The sequence below is a fragment of the Furipterus horrens genome, unplaced genomic scaffold (assembly GCF_987537825.1).
Source record: "Furipterus horrens unplaced genomic scaffold, mFurHor1.1.pri manual_scaffold_1, whole genome shotgun sequence".
Lineage (NCBI taxonomy): Eukaryota > Metazoa > Chordata > Mammalia > Chiroptera > Furipteridae > Furipterus > Furipterus horrens.
In genome coordinates, this window is record NW_028327171.1 from 117,358,509 (window position 1) to 117,379,796 (window position 21,288).

Below are 21,288 nucleotides of genomic sequence, written 5' to 3' on the forward strand. Positions count from 1 at the left end.
ACATAAACAAATTGAATGACAAAAACCACATGATCATATCCATAGATGCTGAAAAGGCATTTGATAAAGTACAACACCTATTTATGATGAAAACTCTCAGCAAAATGGGAATAGAGGGAGCATATCTCAACATAATAAAGGCTATATATGAGAAACTTGAAGCCTATATCATACTCATTGGGCAAAAACTGAAAGCATTCCCCCCAAGATCAGAAACAAGAAAAGACTGTCCTCTCTCTCCATTGCTATTCAACATAGTGTTGGAGGTTCTAGCCACAGCAATCAGACAAGAAAAAGAAATAAAAAGCATCCAAATTGGAAAAGAGGAAGTAAAACAGTCATTATTTGAAGATGACATGATAATGTACATAGAAAATTCTATGGACTCCACTAATGAACTACTTGACCTAATAAGTGAATTTGGCAAAAAGAGCAGGGTACCAAGTCAATATTCAGAAATCGAAGGCATTTCTGTACACAAACAATAAAATGTTGGAGATAGAAACTAAAAAAATAAATATCATTTACTATAGCAACAAGAAAAATCAAGTACCTAGGAATAAACTTAACCATAGTGATAAAAGACCTATACTTGGAAAAATACATATCTCTGAAGAAAGAAATCAAGGAAGCTACAAATAAATGGAAGCAAAATACCCTATTCATGGATGGGAAGAATCAACATTATTAAAATGTCCATACTACCCAAAGCAATTTACAGATTCAATGCAATCCCTATTAAAATACCAGTAATATATTTCACACACCTAGAACAAATACATAAAAAATTTATAATGAACCAAAAAAAGACCCCGAATAGCCACAGCAATCTTGAGACAGAGTAACATAGTAGGATTCATCACAATACCTGACATCAAACAATACTACAAAGCCACTGTAATCAAGACAGCCTGGTACTGGCATAAGAACAGGCATATAGATCAATGGAACAGAACAGAGAGCCCAGAAATAAACTCAGGTCTATATGGTCAACTAATATTTGACAAAGGGAGAAGGAGCATAAAATGGAGTGAGAAGAGCCTCTTCAACAAATGGTGCTGGGAGAACTGGACAGGGACATGCAAACAAATGAAACTAGACCATCAACTTACACCACACACCAGAATAAACTCAAGATGAATCAAAGACTTAAATGTAAGCCTTGACACCATAAAAGTCCTAGAGGAAAACATAGGCAGGAAAATTTCAGATATCCCATGTAGCAATATTTTCACTAATATATCTCCTAAGGCAAGGGAAATAAAGGAAAGAATAAACAATGGGACTACATCAAACTAAAGAGTTTCTGCTCAGCAAAAGAAAACATCAGCAAGGTGAAAAGGGAACCAACCATATGGGAAAATATATGTGCCAATGATACCTCAGACAAGTGATTGATCTCTAAAATATATAAAGAACTTAAACATCTCAACACCAAGAAGACAAACAGCCAATTAAACAATAGGCCAAGGACCTGAGTAAATACTTCTCTTAGGAGGATACACAGAGGGTCCATAGACATCAGAGAGATGCAAATAAAAACCATAATGTGATACCACTTTACACCAGTCAGAATGGCCATTCTCGACAAACAGCAAGTGCTGGTGAGGATGTGGAGAAATGGGAACCCTAGTACACTGTTGGTGGGAATGTCGACTGGTGCTGTCACTATTGAAAACAGTATGGAACTAGCTCAAAAAAACTAAAAATGGAACTGCCTTTTGAACCAGCAATTCCATTGCTAAGACTATACCTGAAGAATCCTGAAACCCCAATTCAAAAGAACCTATGCACACCAATTTCATAACAGTGCTATTTACAATAGCCAGTGCTGGAAACAACTTAAGTACCCATCTGTAGATGAGTGGATCAAAAATATGTGGTACATTTACACAATGGAATACTATGTAGCAGAAAGAAAGAAGGAACTTCTACCATTTGCAACAACATGGATGAAACTAGGGAAAAATATGCATAGCAAAATAAGCCAGGCAATAAAAGAAAAATACCATATGATTCACCTAATACAGGAGACTAATGAACAACACAAACAAATGAACAAAATTGAACAAGGAACAGAAAAACAGTTATCAGGAGGGGGCGGAAGGTGCAAATAGGGGAATGGTCTAGTAAAGGAACTAGTATAAATAACCCATGGACATGGACAACGGGGTGAGGAATGACTGTGGGAGAAGGGGTGGGCTAGGTGGTGGGAGAAATGGGGAATAAAATGGGACAACTGTAATTGAAAAATAAGAAAATAAAATAAATTTTTTTAAAAAGAAAGAGAAAAGAAATTTAACTATAGAAAAAAGAACTTTGCAAAGTTAACTGCACATTAAAGTGATTCATAGAGTAGGGCAGGGCTTGTCTTGGAGGTGTGCAGTGAAGGAGCTGAGCCTTGTTGCTTGACACCTCCGTTTAAATTTTGGCTCAGCTTCCAAGTAGCCATATGACCCTGGGCAGCTCTCTGACTTTCTGTTTTAACTTTTCTAACATGAGGACAATAAAACTTGGTCTCCAGGACTATTGTGAGAATTAGGAATTATATATTTAAAGTGCCTGTCCCATTGTAGATATTCAAGAACTGGTGGTGTGTACTATTAGTTATTTTTACAATTTGGCTATGTTTCAAAGGTCATTTGCAAGTTCAGTTGCAACAATGAAAACTGTATTTTTTTTTTTTAAGTCTTGGTTTGGTTCCTAAGCAAGCACAGAGAAGCCTATTTATCCCATTCTGTAAGGGACCTTTTATACAAATACCTTGGGATGAATTCTGGGATCTGGGAGGTTCTGCTTTACTCAATGAGAGCAAGAAGTGAAAAGAATGGAAGCTTTCCTATCCTTATCTCATTAAACAGTGTGTTAGTTTTTAAATTAATTATAAATGTTGTACATTTTCTTTTTAGAAACGTTGAAAATCCTAGTAGTTTGTATAAGAAACAATAATAATCTCTGATTCTATCATTCAATGTCATTCCAATATTTTTTATTGTAATAATTTTTAACAAAATGGGAACCATACTACTATGCTAGTTAGCCAGAGGTTTTCACTTATCAGTATATCACTAGCATTCTTGGACATTATTTTTAATGACTATACCACATTCCATAGTATTAAATACATCATGTTTCATATAACTAACCTATTATTATTGAAAATCTTGATGGAAAATTTTAGCATTATAAATAATGATATCATAAACTCTCTTTACCATAAATATTGGCTGTAGCTCTGTTACTATTTTAGGATTAATTCTTCATGAAAAAATACTATGGGAAATGATGCATGACATTTTTCAGGTTTTTGACACTGGTATATTGCCTTCCAGAAAGAATGTACAAACTTATGCTACCACCAGCAATGTACCAAATTGCCTGCTTCCCTGTATGTCCATTAACACTGAGTGTAATTGGTTTTTATACTTTGCCAGTCTGGGAGATGAAACATATTATCTGATAGCACTAGAAACCTTTAAAATTTTGTATGTCATCATCCAACAGCCTTTCCAGAACCCAAGTCCCACCTTTTAAGCCTCATCTCCTAAATCACATGAGTGCTTAGTGCCATCAAGTGGCCCTAACTACCCTAGTGTTCCACCCCTGGAGGTTTTGTTACATGAAGGTATTCCTGGACTCAGAGGTATTCCTTTCCTGTTGTCCTCAATGGAAACTTTTTTTTTTTTCAGAACTATTTATTTCAGGGAGGTTTTAGGAGAAAAACAACCTGATGGAATTGATTTTTCCCTAATTTGTCAATAATTAATAGCACTTAAACCTGTATCTTCTAAACGGTATTCTTATAAACTAAACCTTGAGAACCTCTATGGGTATTGTGTGGGGGGATTAATAGAATGAAGTGGAAAAGAGTATCGGATTTAAAAAGTAGGAATATGTCATTTTGTTTGTCTTGGAATCTTTTCCCAGGTAAGTTCCTCTAAGCTAGTCTTGTTTTTTTCTCCCCTGGCTGTTTCCTAATAGAGTAGTTCTCAAGCCCCTGCTACACAATTAAATCTCTAGGATCTTTTGGAACTTGAAAGTCGGGGTCACCCAAGCAGTCTGCATTAATTAGCCTTCTTTTCAGAAGCTCCCCAGTGCTCCTTTTGTGTGGTTGTCGTCAAGAACACCTGTTACGGTAATTCTTCTCTAAAGAGCTAAGATTTCACACAGCCTCCCCCTGCAGGGACTACAGACCAGTAGGCAAAGAGCCAAACAGGTCAAATCAGATGAAAAAACAAACGGCAGGAGTGAAGTAAGGAAAGGAGGAAGGAAGAGGGAGGGAAAGAAAGAAAGAGAGAGAAAAAAAAAAGAGAGAGAGAAAGAGAAGCAACTAAGCAAACCCTTGCTAAATGATAATTTTAAAGATAAACCTGAAGGGGAAGAGAGTTCCAATCAAGATGGCTGCATTAGTAAACAGGGTACTCAAATCCTTTCTCAACCACATCAAAAATTACAACTAAACTACAGAAAAACCATTATTCAGAACTACCTTAAATCTAGATGAACAGAAGTCTTACACCTTATGTTAGGCCAGCCTTGCTCTGAGAAATCACCCGGAGACCAGTGTTGGATCAGGCAATGGGTTTATTGAGGGAAAGTGGAAAGGAGGGTGGAGGGAAGGGGAAATAGGGAATAGGGAATGGAAAATGGGGACTCCAGGTCCACATTGCGGGCCAGTAGGAATTGCCTGCCTGGACTTCTGGCGGCACCTTTTTTATACTTGCCAAACACACTTTGCAGTGAGGGAGAGTTTATCAACATATTCAGTAAGTCATTTACAGCAGGTTAGTTAACATATTGGGTTAGGTCCATTAACATTTCCTCTGGGAACAGGCTAAGTCCATCAGCACTTCCTTTGGGAGTGGGCTAGGACCAGGTTGATTTGCATATGTCAAAAGTCCAGGTGTGCATTCTAGCTGTGGCCCTGGCTGGTTTAGCTCAGTGGATTGAGCGTCGGCCTGCGAGCTAAGTGTCGCTGGTTCGATCATCCAGTCAGGGTACATCAGAGAAGGAAAACTCTGACTCCAAAAAACCTCCGCTGCCTTGCGGCATACCTCTTCAAGGGAAAGGCTAAGGGAGTAAACCCTGACAGAAAATCCGGAGCCGGAGTCCCTAAGGCAGTTTGACGTTGTAGTCAACACCGGCAACTCCTGCGGCGCACCTGAAACCAAGCTGTATTGACTCCGTCTTTCCCTTGGACCCTTCAGTTGCGAAGAGAGGGGGGGTCTGCTGCATGGGCAACAGCAGACCCTCCATATCACCCTGCCCAGGCTCTGTAGCTTCAGCTTCACTGACACTCCAGCGTCATCGCAAGATGTCGATTTAACACAGGAGGAGACAGATACCGTGTCACTCCCGAGTCGGACTGCACAGCCATTCTCGGCGGTGCAGATAGACTCTTAAGAAGCTACACCATCGTCTCTCGAGACGGACGGCTGCCGACGGCATTCTAGCTGCCTCCATGTTCTGACACATAGGATATAAAGAAGAAACCACATCAAGATTAGTAGGAGGGACAAAGGTGAGAAATGGGCTGGTCCCACACCCATGTGTGGTGATTAAAAATTGAGAGCGATATCTTGGCCGCTGAGGTCTCTGATGAGTGAGGGGTCCTAGCCTTGCACTAGGCCACCATCTGAGGGTTCCAGCACCAGGAAAATAAGTCTCTATAACTTCTGGCTGTGAAAAACAGCAAGGATCAAGACTGGGAGAGACAAAGGGTTTCTTGAGTCCCAGATGTTCCTCTTAAAGGGCCCATGCATGGACTTACACTGACTAATGCTCTCTGACCTCCAGTGCTGTGGCAGAAGCTTGAAAGGCACCAGGGCCAGAACTGAAAGGGAAGCTTTCTCCCAAGCAGAACTGTTGGCAGAGGATATTGTTCTTTTTCTGAGCCCTCCCTAACAGAGCTGGTAATTAGTTCATACTGTTTGCCCCACCCTGAGACCTCACCACACCCAATTTGAGGGCTCACCTAATATGTTTCCAGTGGCTTTTCCGTATGAATTGCCTGTCTTGACTCATAATTTAGACTTCTCTAAAGTCTTTGAAGCAAGCAACATATGGTCTCAGCATGCCTCTTAACCTTTAGCTAAGTGATCCCATGGCCAGCACTAGTATCAACCAGCCTTAGTTTAGCAGCTCAGCCCCTCCTGGGCACCTCCAAGCTAAGCACAGTTAGCATCCATCTGTAGATTGCTTTATAACTCATGCTGTGTGGTCCCAGGAAGAACACTGTGATGGCTGACCTTAGCCTACAGCTCTCAGAGGGCCTCAGATCCAGCATACCCAGTTGACAGCTTTAGACCATGCCAAAGCACCACCTAACCACCTCCACAAATGACACCTCAAGGGGCAGGCAAAGTAAGTACCAGAGTCCCACTAAAGTAAGTCCTGCTTAGTAGGATGATTCTCTATTGTGGCAGAAGCTAATTCTAGCAGCAAATTGGCCCAGGGGTAAATCTTTCCCATTGATGTGCCAATAGGAATCAAGGCTCAGCTACAATGGGAGGTTGTATACAACCCGCAGAGGAGCATAAGTGGAGTACCAAGCTTGGATGATTGGAGAACCTGTGCCATTGGACCCTACTGAAAACCTACTGTATAAGTTCACTTTACCAAACCAAAGAGGTACAGCAGCTTTACCTAATACATAAAAATAAATACAGTGTGGTTGCTAAAATGAGGGAACAAAGAAGCATGTACTAGATGAAAGAACAGAACAAAACTCCAGAAAAAAGAACTAAACAATATGAAGACAAGGAATTTACTAGATGCAGAGTCCATTATAGTGGTCATAAGGATGTTCAATGCACTTAGGAGAAGAGTTGATTAACTTAGTGAGAACTTCAACAAAGAAATAGGTAACAAAAACAGAACTAGAAAACATAAAAAAGAACTAGCCCAAAATAAAAGATACATTAATTGAAATGAAGAATGCATTACAGGGAATCAACAGTGTAGTAGATAAAACCAAGAATCAAATTATAGATAGGGAAAATAAGGAAGCCAAAAACACTCAATTTGAACAGCAAAAAGAAAAAAAGAATCACAAAAATTAGAATACAATAAGGAGCCTTTTGGGCAACTTTAAAGATACAAATATTCACATCATGAGAAAGCCAAAAAGAGAAGAGGGAGAGAGTAAGAAATTGAAAACCTGTGTGAAAAGTTAATGATGGAAAACTTCCCTAACATGGTAAAGGAAATAGACATACAAGTCCAGGAAGTACAGAGACTGTCAAACAAGCTAGACCCAAAGAGGATCACACCAAGACACATCATAATTAAAATGCCAAAGGTTAAAGATAAAGAGAATCTTAAAAGCAACAAGAGAAGAGAGTTGCCTACAAAGGAGTTCTCATAAGACTGTCAGCTGATTTCTCAAAAGAAACTTTGCAGGCAAGAAGGGACTAGAAAGAAGTGTTCAAAATGATGAAAAGCAAGGGACTACAACCAAGATTACTCTATCCAGCAAAGCTATTATTTAGAATGGAAGGGCAGATAAAGTGATTCCCAGACAAGGTAAAGTTAAAGTATCTCATCATCACGAAGCCCTTATTATATGAAATGTTAAAAGGAAATATTTAAGAAAAGGAAGATCAAAACTGTGAACAGTAAAATGAAAACAAAATCATAACTATCAACAAATAAATCTAAAAAAAAAAAAACTAAGCAAACAACCGAAACAGAAACAGAACCATAGATATGGAGATCATATGAAGGGTTATCAATGGGGAAGCGGTAGGGGGAGAATGGGTAAAAAGGTGCAGGGATCAAGAAGTATAATTGGTAGGTACAAAATAACAGAGGGATGTTAAGAATAGTATAGAAAATGGAGAAGCCAAAGAACTTACATGCATAACCCATGGACTTGAACTAAATGAGGGAAGGAGACTACTGGAGGGAAGGGAGGTACTGGGCAAAAGGAGGCAAAGGGAAAAAAACTGGGACAACTGTAATAACATAATCAATAAATTATATTTAAAAATAAAGTACTATGTAAATGAAGTTAAGGAAGTGAAGACCTGCAGCTATCTATGTCCTCTGATGCCACTGACAGAAGTCAAATGTTCATCCCCAGGAAACACCTGACAGAGTTTCTCCTTTGTTAGCAGAATCCCTGTGGTTGGGACACAAACCCTGGTGTTTGGGAGAAGGTAGAGCAGCCAGGATGTGCAGCCTATGGATTCTACCCCTTACCCAACCAGGCTAGGCATTCAAGGCTGCAGGAAAGACTGTCTGCCAGGGAGCTGGCTGCAAACGCAGGAAGGGCACTTCTGTCTGTTGTTCTGAGCAGGTGGGGCACAGCTGCCCATGGCCATGTGGTGGGGCCCACAGTCTTGTGCTGTGCTCTCCATGGGCAGCTTCTCCAGAAATCCAAGGGCTCACAGGCACAGCGCATCAGTGGCTGTTCCAAGGAGCCCTGTGGACCTCTGCTCTGATTTTGAATGCATTCTTCCCAGCTGGTACCTCAGGGATTGTCCAGGAGGCTCAAATATGTCGGAACTCTTCTACCTTCAGGACTGACTCTTAATCCAACCCTCACTGTTCATTTTTACTGTTGTCACTTTGGCTGAGACCCTCATTTTCTGTCTCCTGGTGATGTGCAAGCAATACATCCCACTAGTCCCGCTGCCACCAGAGTGTGCACCTCCAGCCAGGTCATTTCCATGCTGAACACCCCTCACGGACTTCTGTGTTCTAAAGCAATGGTTTTCATTCCTGGTTGCACATTAGACTCACACAGGGGCCTTTTTGAAAATGCAAATGCACAGAGATCACAGCAGGGAAAGAAAATGAGTCCCACCCTCCCCAGCTCTCCCAGATAAATCATCCCTATACTTGCCCTTCCTGTTTCTTTTTCAGGCAACAATTTGAATGATGGCTTGTGGCATTCAGTCAGCATCAATGCCAGAAGGAACCACATCACACTCACCCTGGATAATGATGTAGCATCCCCAGCTCAGGACACTACCAGGATACAGATTTATTCTGGAAATAGCTACTACTTTGGAGGTAAATTACTTAGCTTTTGAGGTTGAAAATGAAAGAAGGAGGGAGAATGAGGTAGACATTTGTTTTTCTATGATTATCTTTCTTTGTCAATTAGGTCATTCTTCCAACACACACCCACATACACACACAAAGGTGCACAACCACCACCACCACCACCAAACACACACGAACACAGGCAGCCGCCCCTGAGTCCAAAATAATGGGAAGCAGACTCTCTCACAGCTGTGCAGATGTAAATTATCTAGGTCAGTGTTGAGGGAAAAAAAAAAAACTTTAGCTATTAGAACTGGTGTTACGTAACATGTCGAAAAGAGATTTTTATAGCCATACCAGGCTCCATGATCACATTTGAAAGGGGAAACTCAGCTGAAAACTTGGAGAAAGTACCAATAGTCAGCAGTGCCTAAAAGAGGAAATATCTAGGTGAGAGAAAGCAGCCAGTACTCTCACTCATCTAGATTACTACTCTGGCATTTTGTTTTCTCCATCTCCACATCCATGGGGGCCCTGCCCACGAGTGGGACAGCTAAAAATGGGGAAGACCTAGAAATCCCATGAATGCATAGCTTCGTATGGAGCAGCAAATACAAAGACCCTGGGCTCTCCAGTGTTGGGTGAGTCCTGGAAGCCTTTTCTACTACAAAACACAGAGCAAATGGGTAAAGATGAAAAATGTATGATTATGTACCTAATTAATTTTTATAGATGCATATATATTTTATTTAGTATTTTTCAAGGTGTTTCTTTCATTAAGAAATTTAATACCTAACTTCTTGGTCATTTTTTTGTATTTTTAGAAAATCTCTAAAGAGTAATTAATCTCAATAACAGTTTGGCAATGAGCAAAACACTTATGACCCCTGAACTTTCATATCAAGGCCATAGAATTATTAGGAGAGGTCTGTGATATCGAGGTCTATATGTATAGCACAGGGCTTCCCACTTAGCAAGGGATGGACAAGCTGGTTTCAAACTTTGGAAATACAGGCATGTACTGTGGTTGGTCTATGGTCACCAATCCTTTTCTATTAGGAAACTGAAGGCAGATTGTGTGTAAAATTATAAAGTGCAGTCTTCAATAGAACTTACAGATCATTTCTCTCAGGTCAGTAACATATTATTAAGCTTTGAAATACGAGAGGAACTTGGCACAGATGCAGTATACACACGGGTGTCCCAAGAGAGAAACACTGTGGAGCAATCTAGTTTTCGTTTGACTTTAGGGCTTCAGGGAGGGACTCTGTCTTTTACTCTAAATCTTCTCCATGTGTGCATAACACATTTCTTTAAGAGGAGAACACTTCCATTCTCTGTAAATATTGTATGTGTCTTAACTCATTTAATTCATGCAGTAACTTTTTGAGGTAGGTAATAGTAGCCCCATTTCACAGAAAGTAAGACTGGTGTATGCTTAGATGAAATAATTTGTGTGAATAGTAAAACCATAATTTACCTCCAAATTTGTGTTCTCTACAACCCACTAGTGATGGGCAAAGGAATGCCAACTAATGTAGCACAAAAGCTGTGGAAACAGTGTCTTGGGGCCCCAATGATATATCCCCAAAACTAGTAATTTTGCATCACATGCAATGCTTTCAACAGGGAGAGAAAAGCAATCTTATACTTATTTCCATAGAAAAAACAAGGAGCACCTGAATGCCTCCAAGTAAAAACGGCTCCTCCCCCAGATGAAGAAGTATCCTTAGAGGCAGTTTCTAGGGCACTGGGTTCAGAAGGTGAGGATTTATCTGTGATTTGAGCAGTGTTTAAAAAACGCCCCACATGTAGACTGCAAACTTAAGGGAGGTGAAAAATGAGTTTGAGTAATAATAGTCAACTTAACATAAATTCTCTCTATAGCTTCAATTAGAAGTCATAGCATTTCTCTTCATTTTATAGTGTATGTGCTTGTGAGCTGTTAACCAGCTGCAGGCTTAAGCCCAGCAGTGACTGTCTATTAGAAATAGCTGAAATAATTCCCTATTATTTATGGGTTATTGCCATTTTTCAAGCATGCATTTGCATATGGCCTGAACTTATTAAAACAATTTAGGATGGGTTTTATAAAGAGCTCCAGCACTGATATACCTATTTGCTTTCTGTCTGTATTAATGAGGAATAGATATGTCTAGGTTGAAGGATATGCTAAATATATATGATGCATTTTTTTAAAAGAAAACCCCTTAAAAATATGGTGTTAACCTTTCATGCATGCCATGTTAGCCCTTTAATAGTATGCACTTAAATCCTTAGTGTCTTTAGTGTTTGGATGTGGTTTGCACATGACTTCAAAATTCCAGTTGCATTTCTACATATACCTTTGTCAGGAACTAAGCCTGGTAATACTAACAATTAATCAGATAGTTACTCTGCTACCATCCTTATACAAAACATAATTTCCTTTGAATGTGTAATTCATAATCGAATTGTGTACTTAGAAGCATGTTTCAAGACAGAACCAACATCTCCTTGTTGTTACAACATGCTGTGTTCTTGGGATGAGCAAAGTGTCTCAGGCAGGAAACTGGCATGCAGTTTGCCAAGAGAAAACATGAAGGACAAGATACATGGTATAGCACTGGTATTTCCTTCAACAATTTATTTTTTCTTCTGTATAGTAATTCAGTATGCCCTCTTTTGAACCAATTTTGTCCCCTTTCTGAAAATGCTAGGATTTACAACTAAACTTTGTGCACTGCTGTGAGTGAAAAAGCATCACAATAATTAGAGCTCAAGGTCTTCCATCAATAGGTCACCAAAGCAATGACTGATCATTTCATCATTCTTCTTCATTTTTCTCTCTGTCCCACAGGGTGCCCTGACAAGCTCACCGCTTCCCAGTGCTTAAATCCTATTAAGGCTTTCCAAGGCTGCATGAGACTCATCTTTATTGATAACCAGCCCAAGGACCTCATTTCAGTTCAGCAAGGTTCCCTGGGGAATTTTAGCGATTTACACATTGATCTGTGTAGCATCAAAGACAGGTAATTATTGTCTCTTCTCTTCTGTTCTCCCAACCCCTCTCCCCATTCTCACTGTTCTAAATATGCATTTCTTTAAGCAAAATTCTAATCCACTGACATTGGCTACATTAAACATAATTGAGTTGCCTAATGGAAAATATTTCTGAAAGGATTTCAGACCCACAGAAAAATGGTTTAAATTAGTTGAATCCCTATTTATGTTGACTTGCAATAAATGGGATATGCAAATTATATCAAACTACAAATTTGTGAAAGAATTAAAATTTTGTGCATAAACACCATTTGATTACTTTGAAGTTAAGAGTAAAGCAAAGAAAAAAAAAAAAAAAGGAAGGAATCACTTTTCTCCTAAATCGCTTCATTCTTTACTGCAATGGGTATCCTCTCTTGCACAGGGAATGAGCATCAGGCCATCTGGGTCCTATAGTAGAGGTTTGGGCAGTACCTAACTGTATATAGACACTCCTGGATGACTGGCTTCTGCTCTCCCTGGTCCTGAGCCATTTCTTCTTTGGTCCAGAAGAGATCAGACCCTGGGCAGAGAGAATCAGCATGTTCACTCTACAAAATCTAGCAAAAGCTCAAATCTAGCAAAGGCTCAGTTTCTCTCTTTGTTTCTCTTGGGATCTGACTCTTATATTGGAAGTTTCTAGATTCAAAGATACACTAAGAAAAATTTTTTTAAAGTATTGATTCTAAACTTTCAGCAAAGTGTATCATGTTCCCCATGTGTAACAATTACCTCCTTCATATCTCTGATTCTACCTTCCCTATTTAAAATATCATTTATTATATGGGTGAATAATATGTGTTAGGTGCAAGGCTATGTGGTGGTGAGATAGTCTTTATTCAATTTTTATCAGGGAATAAATTAGCCATTACAATAAAGTGCAATAAATGATCAGAAGGTGTACTTTTATTTGTATTAGATATGACAGCAGAAACTTGGTCTGGCCCAAGGAGAATAAGGTCCATATGGTTTTCAGAAAGTGGTGCTGAGCTGTATTTAACAAAACAAAGAGACCTGAATGAGGGGTGCAGGGCGTGGGTGTACGTTGAGTTGGCAGGATGAAGCATGTGAAATGGCATAGGAATAGGAAAGGTCATACTTACAAGTACTACATCAATTCAAGACGCTTATTTTTCATTTTAAAATTTGTGCTATTTAGGTACATTTTACAGTTGATGATAGTTTAATTGGCAATATTAACTTATTTTATTGGCATACAAGACAGTGGTATGTCTTATAATAAATATGTCTTAGATTTAAGAAAATATTGTTCAGTGAGCATAGTAGATCACTGTGGTAGACCACACGGCAACTATATGGTTAAAGATGTGAATCAATTTTAACATGAGAATTTTGTGTGCCCATGAAATTTGTCTTCATGCTCTAGGCAGGAATCAGGAAAGCAGACAGACAGATCTACCTATTGAAAGAGTACTCAGAAAATAGGAAGAAAGATGGATTGAAAGAGAACCATCCCAGATCTGGTTGTAGCTGACCCATCCAAGGGAACAATGAGAAGCAGTAGAGCCCTTTAGTGAGCAGCACAAAAGCAGATCCCTATCTCTTCAATGCTCAGAGTGACCAATGTAATTTGTCAAAACTTTATGAGATTGTTTCTCTGTTAATACCACAACACACGAGATCATCATCAAATCACACAGATTTCCTGACTCTTCTACTTCGTCTTCTTCCTAGGTGACCAGTTGGACATCTGCATAATAATATGTGTGCTTCATTAGAATTTGCTAGTTTAGAGACCTGAGAACAAGACACTACACAGAGTGGTTGCTGCCCCTCTAGTCTGTTGATGGTGAGGGCAAAGCACCCAACTTCATCAGCCAGTGTCTTTGCAAAATGGTGATCAATATGGATATTCTACCATACCTTAATTTCTAATTGAGGAAGGTCTCATTTTGCTGCCATGAAAGTCATTGCTGTCTATACTGCATCATTACTTTTGTGTAATTGTAATCTGTGTAATTGCATTACATACAATTGCATTTTGCTTAGTTGTATAATAATAAGGAATTGTGCTTAGTTTTGTGGGCAAATGGTAGATTTTTCTTCATTTACCAGACAGTGTCTCTAACAGAAGGGAAAATTATGATAAAAGGCTTCACTTAATTAATTATTTCTTGAACTTATATTTAACATTTGTTGGAAGAGGGCAGGGGTTTAAAAAGCAGGTGGTTTCTGAGTTTTGTGTTTTATTTTTAAGGTATTAATTACTATAAATATAATTTAAGGCCAAGTGCAGAGTCTTTCCCTTCAAGGAGCTTGTCCCTTGAGGGTCCGGTGGGGATGGTGGGGCAGATGGGAGTAAAGAGTCTGATTGGTTTTTTACGTGTGTTCTTGTCAGGAAAGTTCATGGAGGACAGCTTTTGGTCTGGCCTAAGAGTCTCTTGTCTCCCAGATCAGTCTCCTCTCCCCACTTCCTGCATAGGCGATGTATGGAGACCCAGGCCTCCTGCCTGCCCTCACAGTGGCTTCCCTGCCCACCCCTCCCTTTTCTCCCTCAGTTATCTGACTTGGCTGTTTAGAGGGATCCAGACTTCCTAGCTCCCCTTTCTGCTGGCCATCTCGCACACACATAAAGGCTCCTAGGGCTAGTCACTGTGGGAAACCCAGATAGGAGAAAACTAAGATAGCATTCACAGAAGAGGCACAGGTGATTTGAAATCTTAAGAGCTTTCTCCAGTGAGGGTCCTTTAAGTTTATTCCCTTTGAGATGGTGCCTAGGTCCACTGCCCAGTCTGTGCAAGTTCACAAACCATCCTTGGGACAATGCTTTGAATAAAAAAGCTGGTTGGGTCCCTTCCTAGGGACTAAGGACCCATACTAACAATTTGCATCTGAATGTTTATCAAATGCAAATCTTCTGGTCTCAGGGAAGAAGGGATTTGGAGTCACTGGCCTAACCACAGCTCCGGCAGCAGGGCGCTTGCTTGCTTTAGGAATCTCTCTTTGCAGGACTTGCCAGTGCCTGACAGTACTAGGGCAGATTGGAGAAAGGGAACAGAGCACCCTGATAGGAATAGCAGTTGGGGCCAAAGTGGAACACTCTTAACACGCACTTTCACTCCTTTTTCTAAACCTTTAGAACGTCATCTGCAGCCATTCTCTCTTCTCTGCAGGCAGAATCTCCAATCTCATGTTATTTACACCCCAAGTCCCTGTTCTCCAGGGGCTGTACTTATGTCTTGCAACCCCTTGGGCTTGAGATAGGCAAGGCACAATAATCTGAATTATCAGAGAGCTAAGTAACCTCAATAGATGCTTTATTCCTTCAAAAACTGTTCATCTTGGCCTCGGTTATTTAGTTTCACAGACGGGCAGTGAGTGAGTGAGTGAGTAAGGCGGTCTTATGTACACACTAGAGGGGATAAAATGCTGCGAGCCCTTACAGGCCATGAAGGTGCAAGGCATTAACACCCCAGGTTTTAAAGGTAAACTAAGACCCAGAATTGCATGCTGACTTTCTCATGATAATAGGATTATAGCTGTAGCCCAAAGATAAGTAATGTCAGGGTCCTCTCTCTTGCCTCATCTACCCAAAAGACACTAACCTGGCAATTTTAGTCATTCCATGCCTATGGCTTTAAATGTGTAAGCCCATAGTCTGCCCAACTGTAAAAACGTTTTTAGCAATATGCAATATGTTAAATTCTTTGTAAACTTCAGGTGACTCTGATAAGATTCTATTTCTTAAAAAGGCTACTCAGAGTAATGTGTGGTGTCAGGCAGGGACTAAAAGTAGTAAGCGTGGGAGAATCCCAGTGGCCCAGTTCAAGGGAGCCTTGTGCTAGGACTTTTCTGGAAGGATCCAACAAGTCAATTCCAGGAGACATGTCCAGTCTTGCAACATTCAAAGTCCATGCCAGAAGAAACGAATCACCAAATGCTACCTAATAATTTGAATAGGAGATAGGATCTAAGGTGTGGAGAAGCAAAGACATGCTGATGAGCCAGCTGTCTGAGCTGAGAAGGACAAGTCCTGCTTGAGGAAATTCATTAATCCCAACGTGGGGGGAAACAAAGCCTATTTAATACTCAGTACATTACTCATCAGCTTGAAATATGAAACATGTTATTTAATCATTTAAATAATTGCAAAACCAAGACCATAAAATCTACATTTGCACTTATCCTGGACATAAGATATTTGGTTGCATATCTGATAAATAGATACACAGCAAATACCGCTGTATTAATTTCCAGAGCCAAAAGTTTGCTAAAAAAACAAAAACAAAACTGCTTTCCATGGGGAGAGGAGAAACCCAGGTCTCCCTCTTAAACTCCTTCAACCCCCACAATGGCCAAATGATCCCCAATAGTTTCTGGGGTGGGTCATTGTAGATATACCTCACCTGTGCTCGTTAATCAATTCACTCTGTGATTCCCTTGGGCTTTGATTCCCACTTGTTCAGAGAAGCTGCCCCTCTGGAAGACTAATTACCATTCATTAGGAAAATGTCGATCAATTTTGTACCAAAGCTACATTCATAATATTCTCCTAAAGCATTGGTCTCAGGGCCTGGGTAGGGTGAAGAAAACATGATGTGCCTAGGGCACACAATTTAAGGTAGTCCTTATTTCCAGATTCATGTATATACAGATTCTGAATTTGCATGAACCTGGGAGTGAATGCCTCTTTAAGTTTTGCAGGTCAATTCTAGCATGTCTGCATCAGAGTCATCAGAACGGTTGTTAAAATCTCAGTTACTGGGTACCACCCCTCAAGTTTCTGAGATTACCATGAAGGCCAAGAAAATTTGTACTGATATCAAATTTCAGGGTCCTGCAGGTGCTGTTGTGCTGGTCTTGGGATCAGACTTTGAGAACCACTGCCCTAAAGCTTCTAATCCTGGAGGCTGTGGGATTACATGGATTCTTTACAAAAGGGGTACAGGTGTACGGGAGAGGGATGGCTTTGGCTCCATCTGAGTTCACAAGCAGCTATCCTTCTGTTTAGAGTTTCACAGGGCTCTGAGAAGTTCCAGCAGCTCTATCTCAATGCCACCCTCCAAAGAGGTGTTGAATTCAGTCCAAGGGACATTGGGAAGTCAACCGAATTCCACCTTTCTCTAGACATTCTTGGTCTTGTCACTTACCTCCTCCCCTACTTCCTACTACAAAGAAAACTCTGTGAATATAAATAAACAAAGACCCTCAGAGGTACCTGAGTAAAGAGATGTTTTGATTGGAAGAGAATAGGTCTCCGAACAGCTGTAGCTGCCAGCAAACATGACTTATTTTTGTGTTATTTTGAGGATAGTTGACTTGCTGGGCCCACTGAAAGTCGCAGCTTGATCTTTCCTTCTAGATAAGCTTCACAACTTGTATGTGAGGGTGGTCCCATTATAATGCGAGTGACTCCACCCACCAAAAATATGGCTCCATATCTTTATAAAGATTGGTAGAGAATGATTTCCTCTCATCTCTGGCACCAGCAAGGGGTTTCTGGACTACCTGTCTCATTTTTTGGGTCCCTTCCTCAGAGGGACTGGGAAAGTTCCTTAGAAATCATCCAGCTCTGGTTTTGCATGGAAGGAAATGGAAGTCTCGCAGTGTAGCAAAGCCAGGGGCTCTGCTGTTGCACTCTGTGGTGACCATTTTGCTTTAATCTTTTCTAAAAGTAAACAATTTGCTTCTCTCAACTAAGTGAATGACATGTGGACCACTGCATTAAATTTCTTACAACCAAAGAAGTTATGATTTTATACAATGTGTATATATATATATATATATATATATATATATATATATATATATATAATCATATAAACATACTCCATAATCTCTTCCCATTCCTTTAACACTGATTCTTTTAAGAAAAGCATCTACTAATCCATCTGGTCAAGATTCTTACCTTCTTGACTCAGAGTTGGGGTGTTGTAAACACTGAGGGGAAAAAAACAACCACATTATGTTGTATGACCTGTCATAAATAGACTTATGCTAAAAACTCACCCTGTGTGTGGGAGTTTGTTAAAGGCAGTATTTTATATAGAGAAATGACATTGCAGGATAATGCATATGTTTTAGTTCTTCTCTAAAATTGAAAACCATTATATTGGATGCCAGAGAAGGGTAATACCCACACAATCTGAGCTTCTAACTCCAGAGTGAGAAATACTACAATATGGTGTTCTCTCCTAACAAATGGAATGGGGCCAAAATATAAACAAGAACACCTATATTGTTTTTATTTATTACTTTTGTCTACTTCATGCAGGAAAAAAATGTTATATTTTATATAACAGCTACTGAGCAAACTTTCAATATTATTTCATTTAATTCTTTTTTTTTTTAAATTTAATTCTTACCATGAACCAGCAAGATCCTCAAAATAGTTCTAAAGCTGGGCTTTTAGATTAGTAGTACCAGTATCACTTGGCTACTTGTTAGAAATGCATGTTATCAGGCCTGGTGCATATTTGTTGGATCAGAACCTTGGGGAAGGGGATCCATCTGAGTTTTAACAAGTTTCCAGATGATTCTGATGCACACTCAGATTTGAAAGTCACTGATTTGCTTCATTATTGTTATTTTACAGATAATAGCAAAGATGTTCGTAGAAGTTCAGTAATCTCCTAAGGTTACATGGTTAGTGTTTGGTGCGGTCAGGATTCATCCAGAATTTTGTGATTCCTCTGCTCATATAAATGTGAATGGTTTATTGATTAAAGGTCAGAGAGAGAGGAGAGATGGCTTGGGTAGCCAGAATAGGTCAAGGGAGTGTCATGGAGAAAGTGAGATTTAAGAGTTAACTGAAGGACTGGGCTTAGCTTAGGGAGGTCAAGCAGGGGCTTCCAGGCAGGCAGAGAGCATGGGGCTGGGCCTGAGAAAGGGTGTGGTGTTGGGGATCTGTGTGCCTGGTTGGGAAAGGCTACATTGACAGCAGAGGCTAAAAGAGAGCTTAAAGTCAAAGCTATAGTGAACTTGGCAGCACACTGCAGTTTACAGTCTGAGGAACACACCATATTAATAGCCAATCCTTGAATAATGCTTCTTGTGTGCCAGGACATCTTGTAAGTATGTGTGTGTGTATGTGTGTGTGATACATATATACTCACAACAACCATGTGAAGTAGGTAATGTTATTAACTCCATTTTATAGAATGAAATGATTAAAGCACAGTGGCACTAAGTAACTTGTGATTTTGTTTAAATCACAAACAGGTTTTATTAACGCAAGAAGAGAAGGGATATGGGTCACAGTTTATGGACCACCACAGATGCCAGAGGGGTTATCATACATGTGGCTCATCGACATAACCTGTGACAAGCCTACTGAGAGAGGCTCAGAGAGAACCAAAGGCTCCACAAAGATATTTATCCTTACCTGTGCCTTTGGGCTGATGATGAAAACAGATGGGTGTGGGAATTAGCTTGAATTTATTATCTTGATGAGGAAGATTCTGAGCTGATTTTATAAGGACCTTCCATCTCAGCTGCCCAGAAAAAGTACTGATTTATTTGTCTGCTTCTTGAATGACGGACACTCCTCAGCAGCTACCCCTTACCTACCTCTTCAGTTGTCAGTATGGGATAGGTGCTTTGGAGGCAGCTGAAACCTGGGTTTGATCTGAGTAAGTGACCCTAAATAAGTGCATAGGTGTTCTATAACTAAGCTCCTCTTTCTCATCACTATGAAATGGTACTTCTCCACCTGTGCACGAGGAGGATAACAAGATACTTTTGATTCATGGAAAACAGAGCGCCCCCAAAGGCAAGGATGGCACTTCATTCTGTCCAGTCAGAGATGGTAAGACTTGTCCCCAGCAACTGGTAATCTGAAATATTGATGATGAAAACAAAGCCAGAAAATTGAACTGGGTGAATTATCACAAGCACCTCAGAAGATTAGGGTTATATTCCAAGAGCTATAGATTGATGCTGAAGTAAGATGTGCATGTTCAGATAGCAGTAAGAAAATCAATAATTTTGGATCATCTCTTCTGAGAAACACTAGCTATGAGATTAGGATGGTTTGGAGAACATGGAAGCTAAGGAAAAATTTTGATCTGGATCAAAACATGAAAAAAATTATTTTAGATCTTCAAGGCACATATATTTAACTCTGTGAAATATATTTCTAGATTAATAATCAGAAGAAAGAGGGTCTTCTTTATTACTCCTTTTTACAAAATCACCATCTCAATAAAGCCTTCATCCACCTTACCAATAAGGTCATTTCACCTGTTTTTCACATTCTCCAAAGTCTTCCTTTCTATATGGCCAGTGTCACATTCAGCTTTTCTTCATCTGCATTTATGTTCACTGACTAAGATGCTGAGGCAAAGCATTTGTGGGCTTTTAACACTGTTTTGCTCTAGTCTAAAAGAATTCATTGATGAGCTACAAGGAATCACCATTTATAGACACAGCTGGAAGAGAAAAACAGCTTAATATGTTTTGAGTTGGGGGGAAAAGTAAGATTGACCTGTGATAAAATGTGCTCACCTATTTTGACAGTGAAACCTAAATTTAAAATTAGCTTTATGTTATTTTTATCTTGAATTAAGATATCTGTCAGGAAGTTCATGGAACAGGAACCTGGCTTCCTGGGTTTTCCTATGACTGGACTTCTGAATGCTTAGTTAGACCCTATTGCTCCCTGTACCAGGTGTGTGGTTAGCAGAACAATAAACCATTCACTTCAGCTCTCAAATACCCAAAGGGAATATTGGCCTCCCTGACTGGCAGATAAGAAAATCAACTATAACATAAATTTAATAATTTACCTCAAAATAGAATCAAACTCAGGATTTAAAGTGGTAAAGCCCTTGTTGTTTACATTTTAGCATAACCCTGGACATACTTCATATTTCAGTTGCGTCAGTTGTCATATGGGGACAAAATACACATTTCATCATGGTGGGTATTAAACAAAACAAGGTGCTGTTATCACTCTTTCTCTTGGAGTTGTAGCAAGGGCTAACTTAGAGGAGGAAGATGAGAGTTCTGAAAGTTAAAAGCAAGAGGGATGGAAATGGTTGGGGCTCCAAGTATCTCAGCTGGCCAGACTCTAGGAAACTAGGCACAGGCAGAAAAGGATAATGCTTTCTGAATAATTTACCCACATGTGCAACCTATTTTATGTTTTGGAAAGTGATTAATACTTTCATTTTGTTTAAATTACAAATTTGATATTTGCATTCAGGTTTAGTCTCAACTTAAAAAGATCACTTCAACATGATTTACTAAACCAACTGTAGGGCCTTTCTATTCTAAAACCAGGATATACTGGAGACCAAGAGATGGATGTCTCAA

The 21,288-nt window shown here is 39.7% G+C and overlaps 1 protein-coding gene across 1 annotated transcript in view; it reads left to right on the top strand.

Moving 5' to 3' along the window:
- Positions 1 to 21,288, top strand: part of CNTNAP5 (contactin associated protein family member 5) — a 1,232,224-nt gene that overhangs the window by 673,416 nt on the left and 537,520 nt on the right. The window contains exons 9-10 of the mRNA XM_090279100.1: positions 8,869 to 9,018; positions 11,831 to 12,002. Coding sequence (XP_090135226.1) covers positions 8,869 to 9,018; positions 11,831 to 12,002 — 322 coding nt within the window. The remainder of the gene's footprint in view (positions 1 to 8,868; positions 9,019 to 11,830; positions 12,003 to 21,288) is intronic.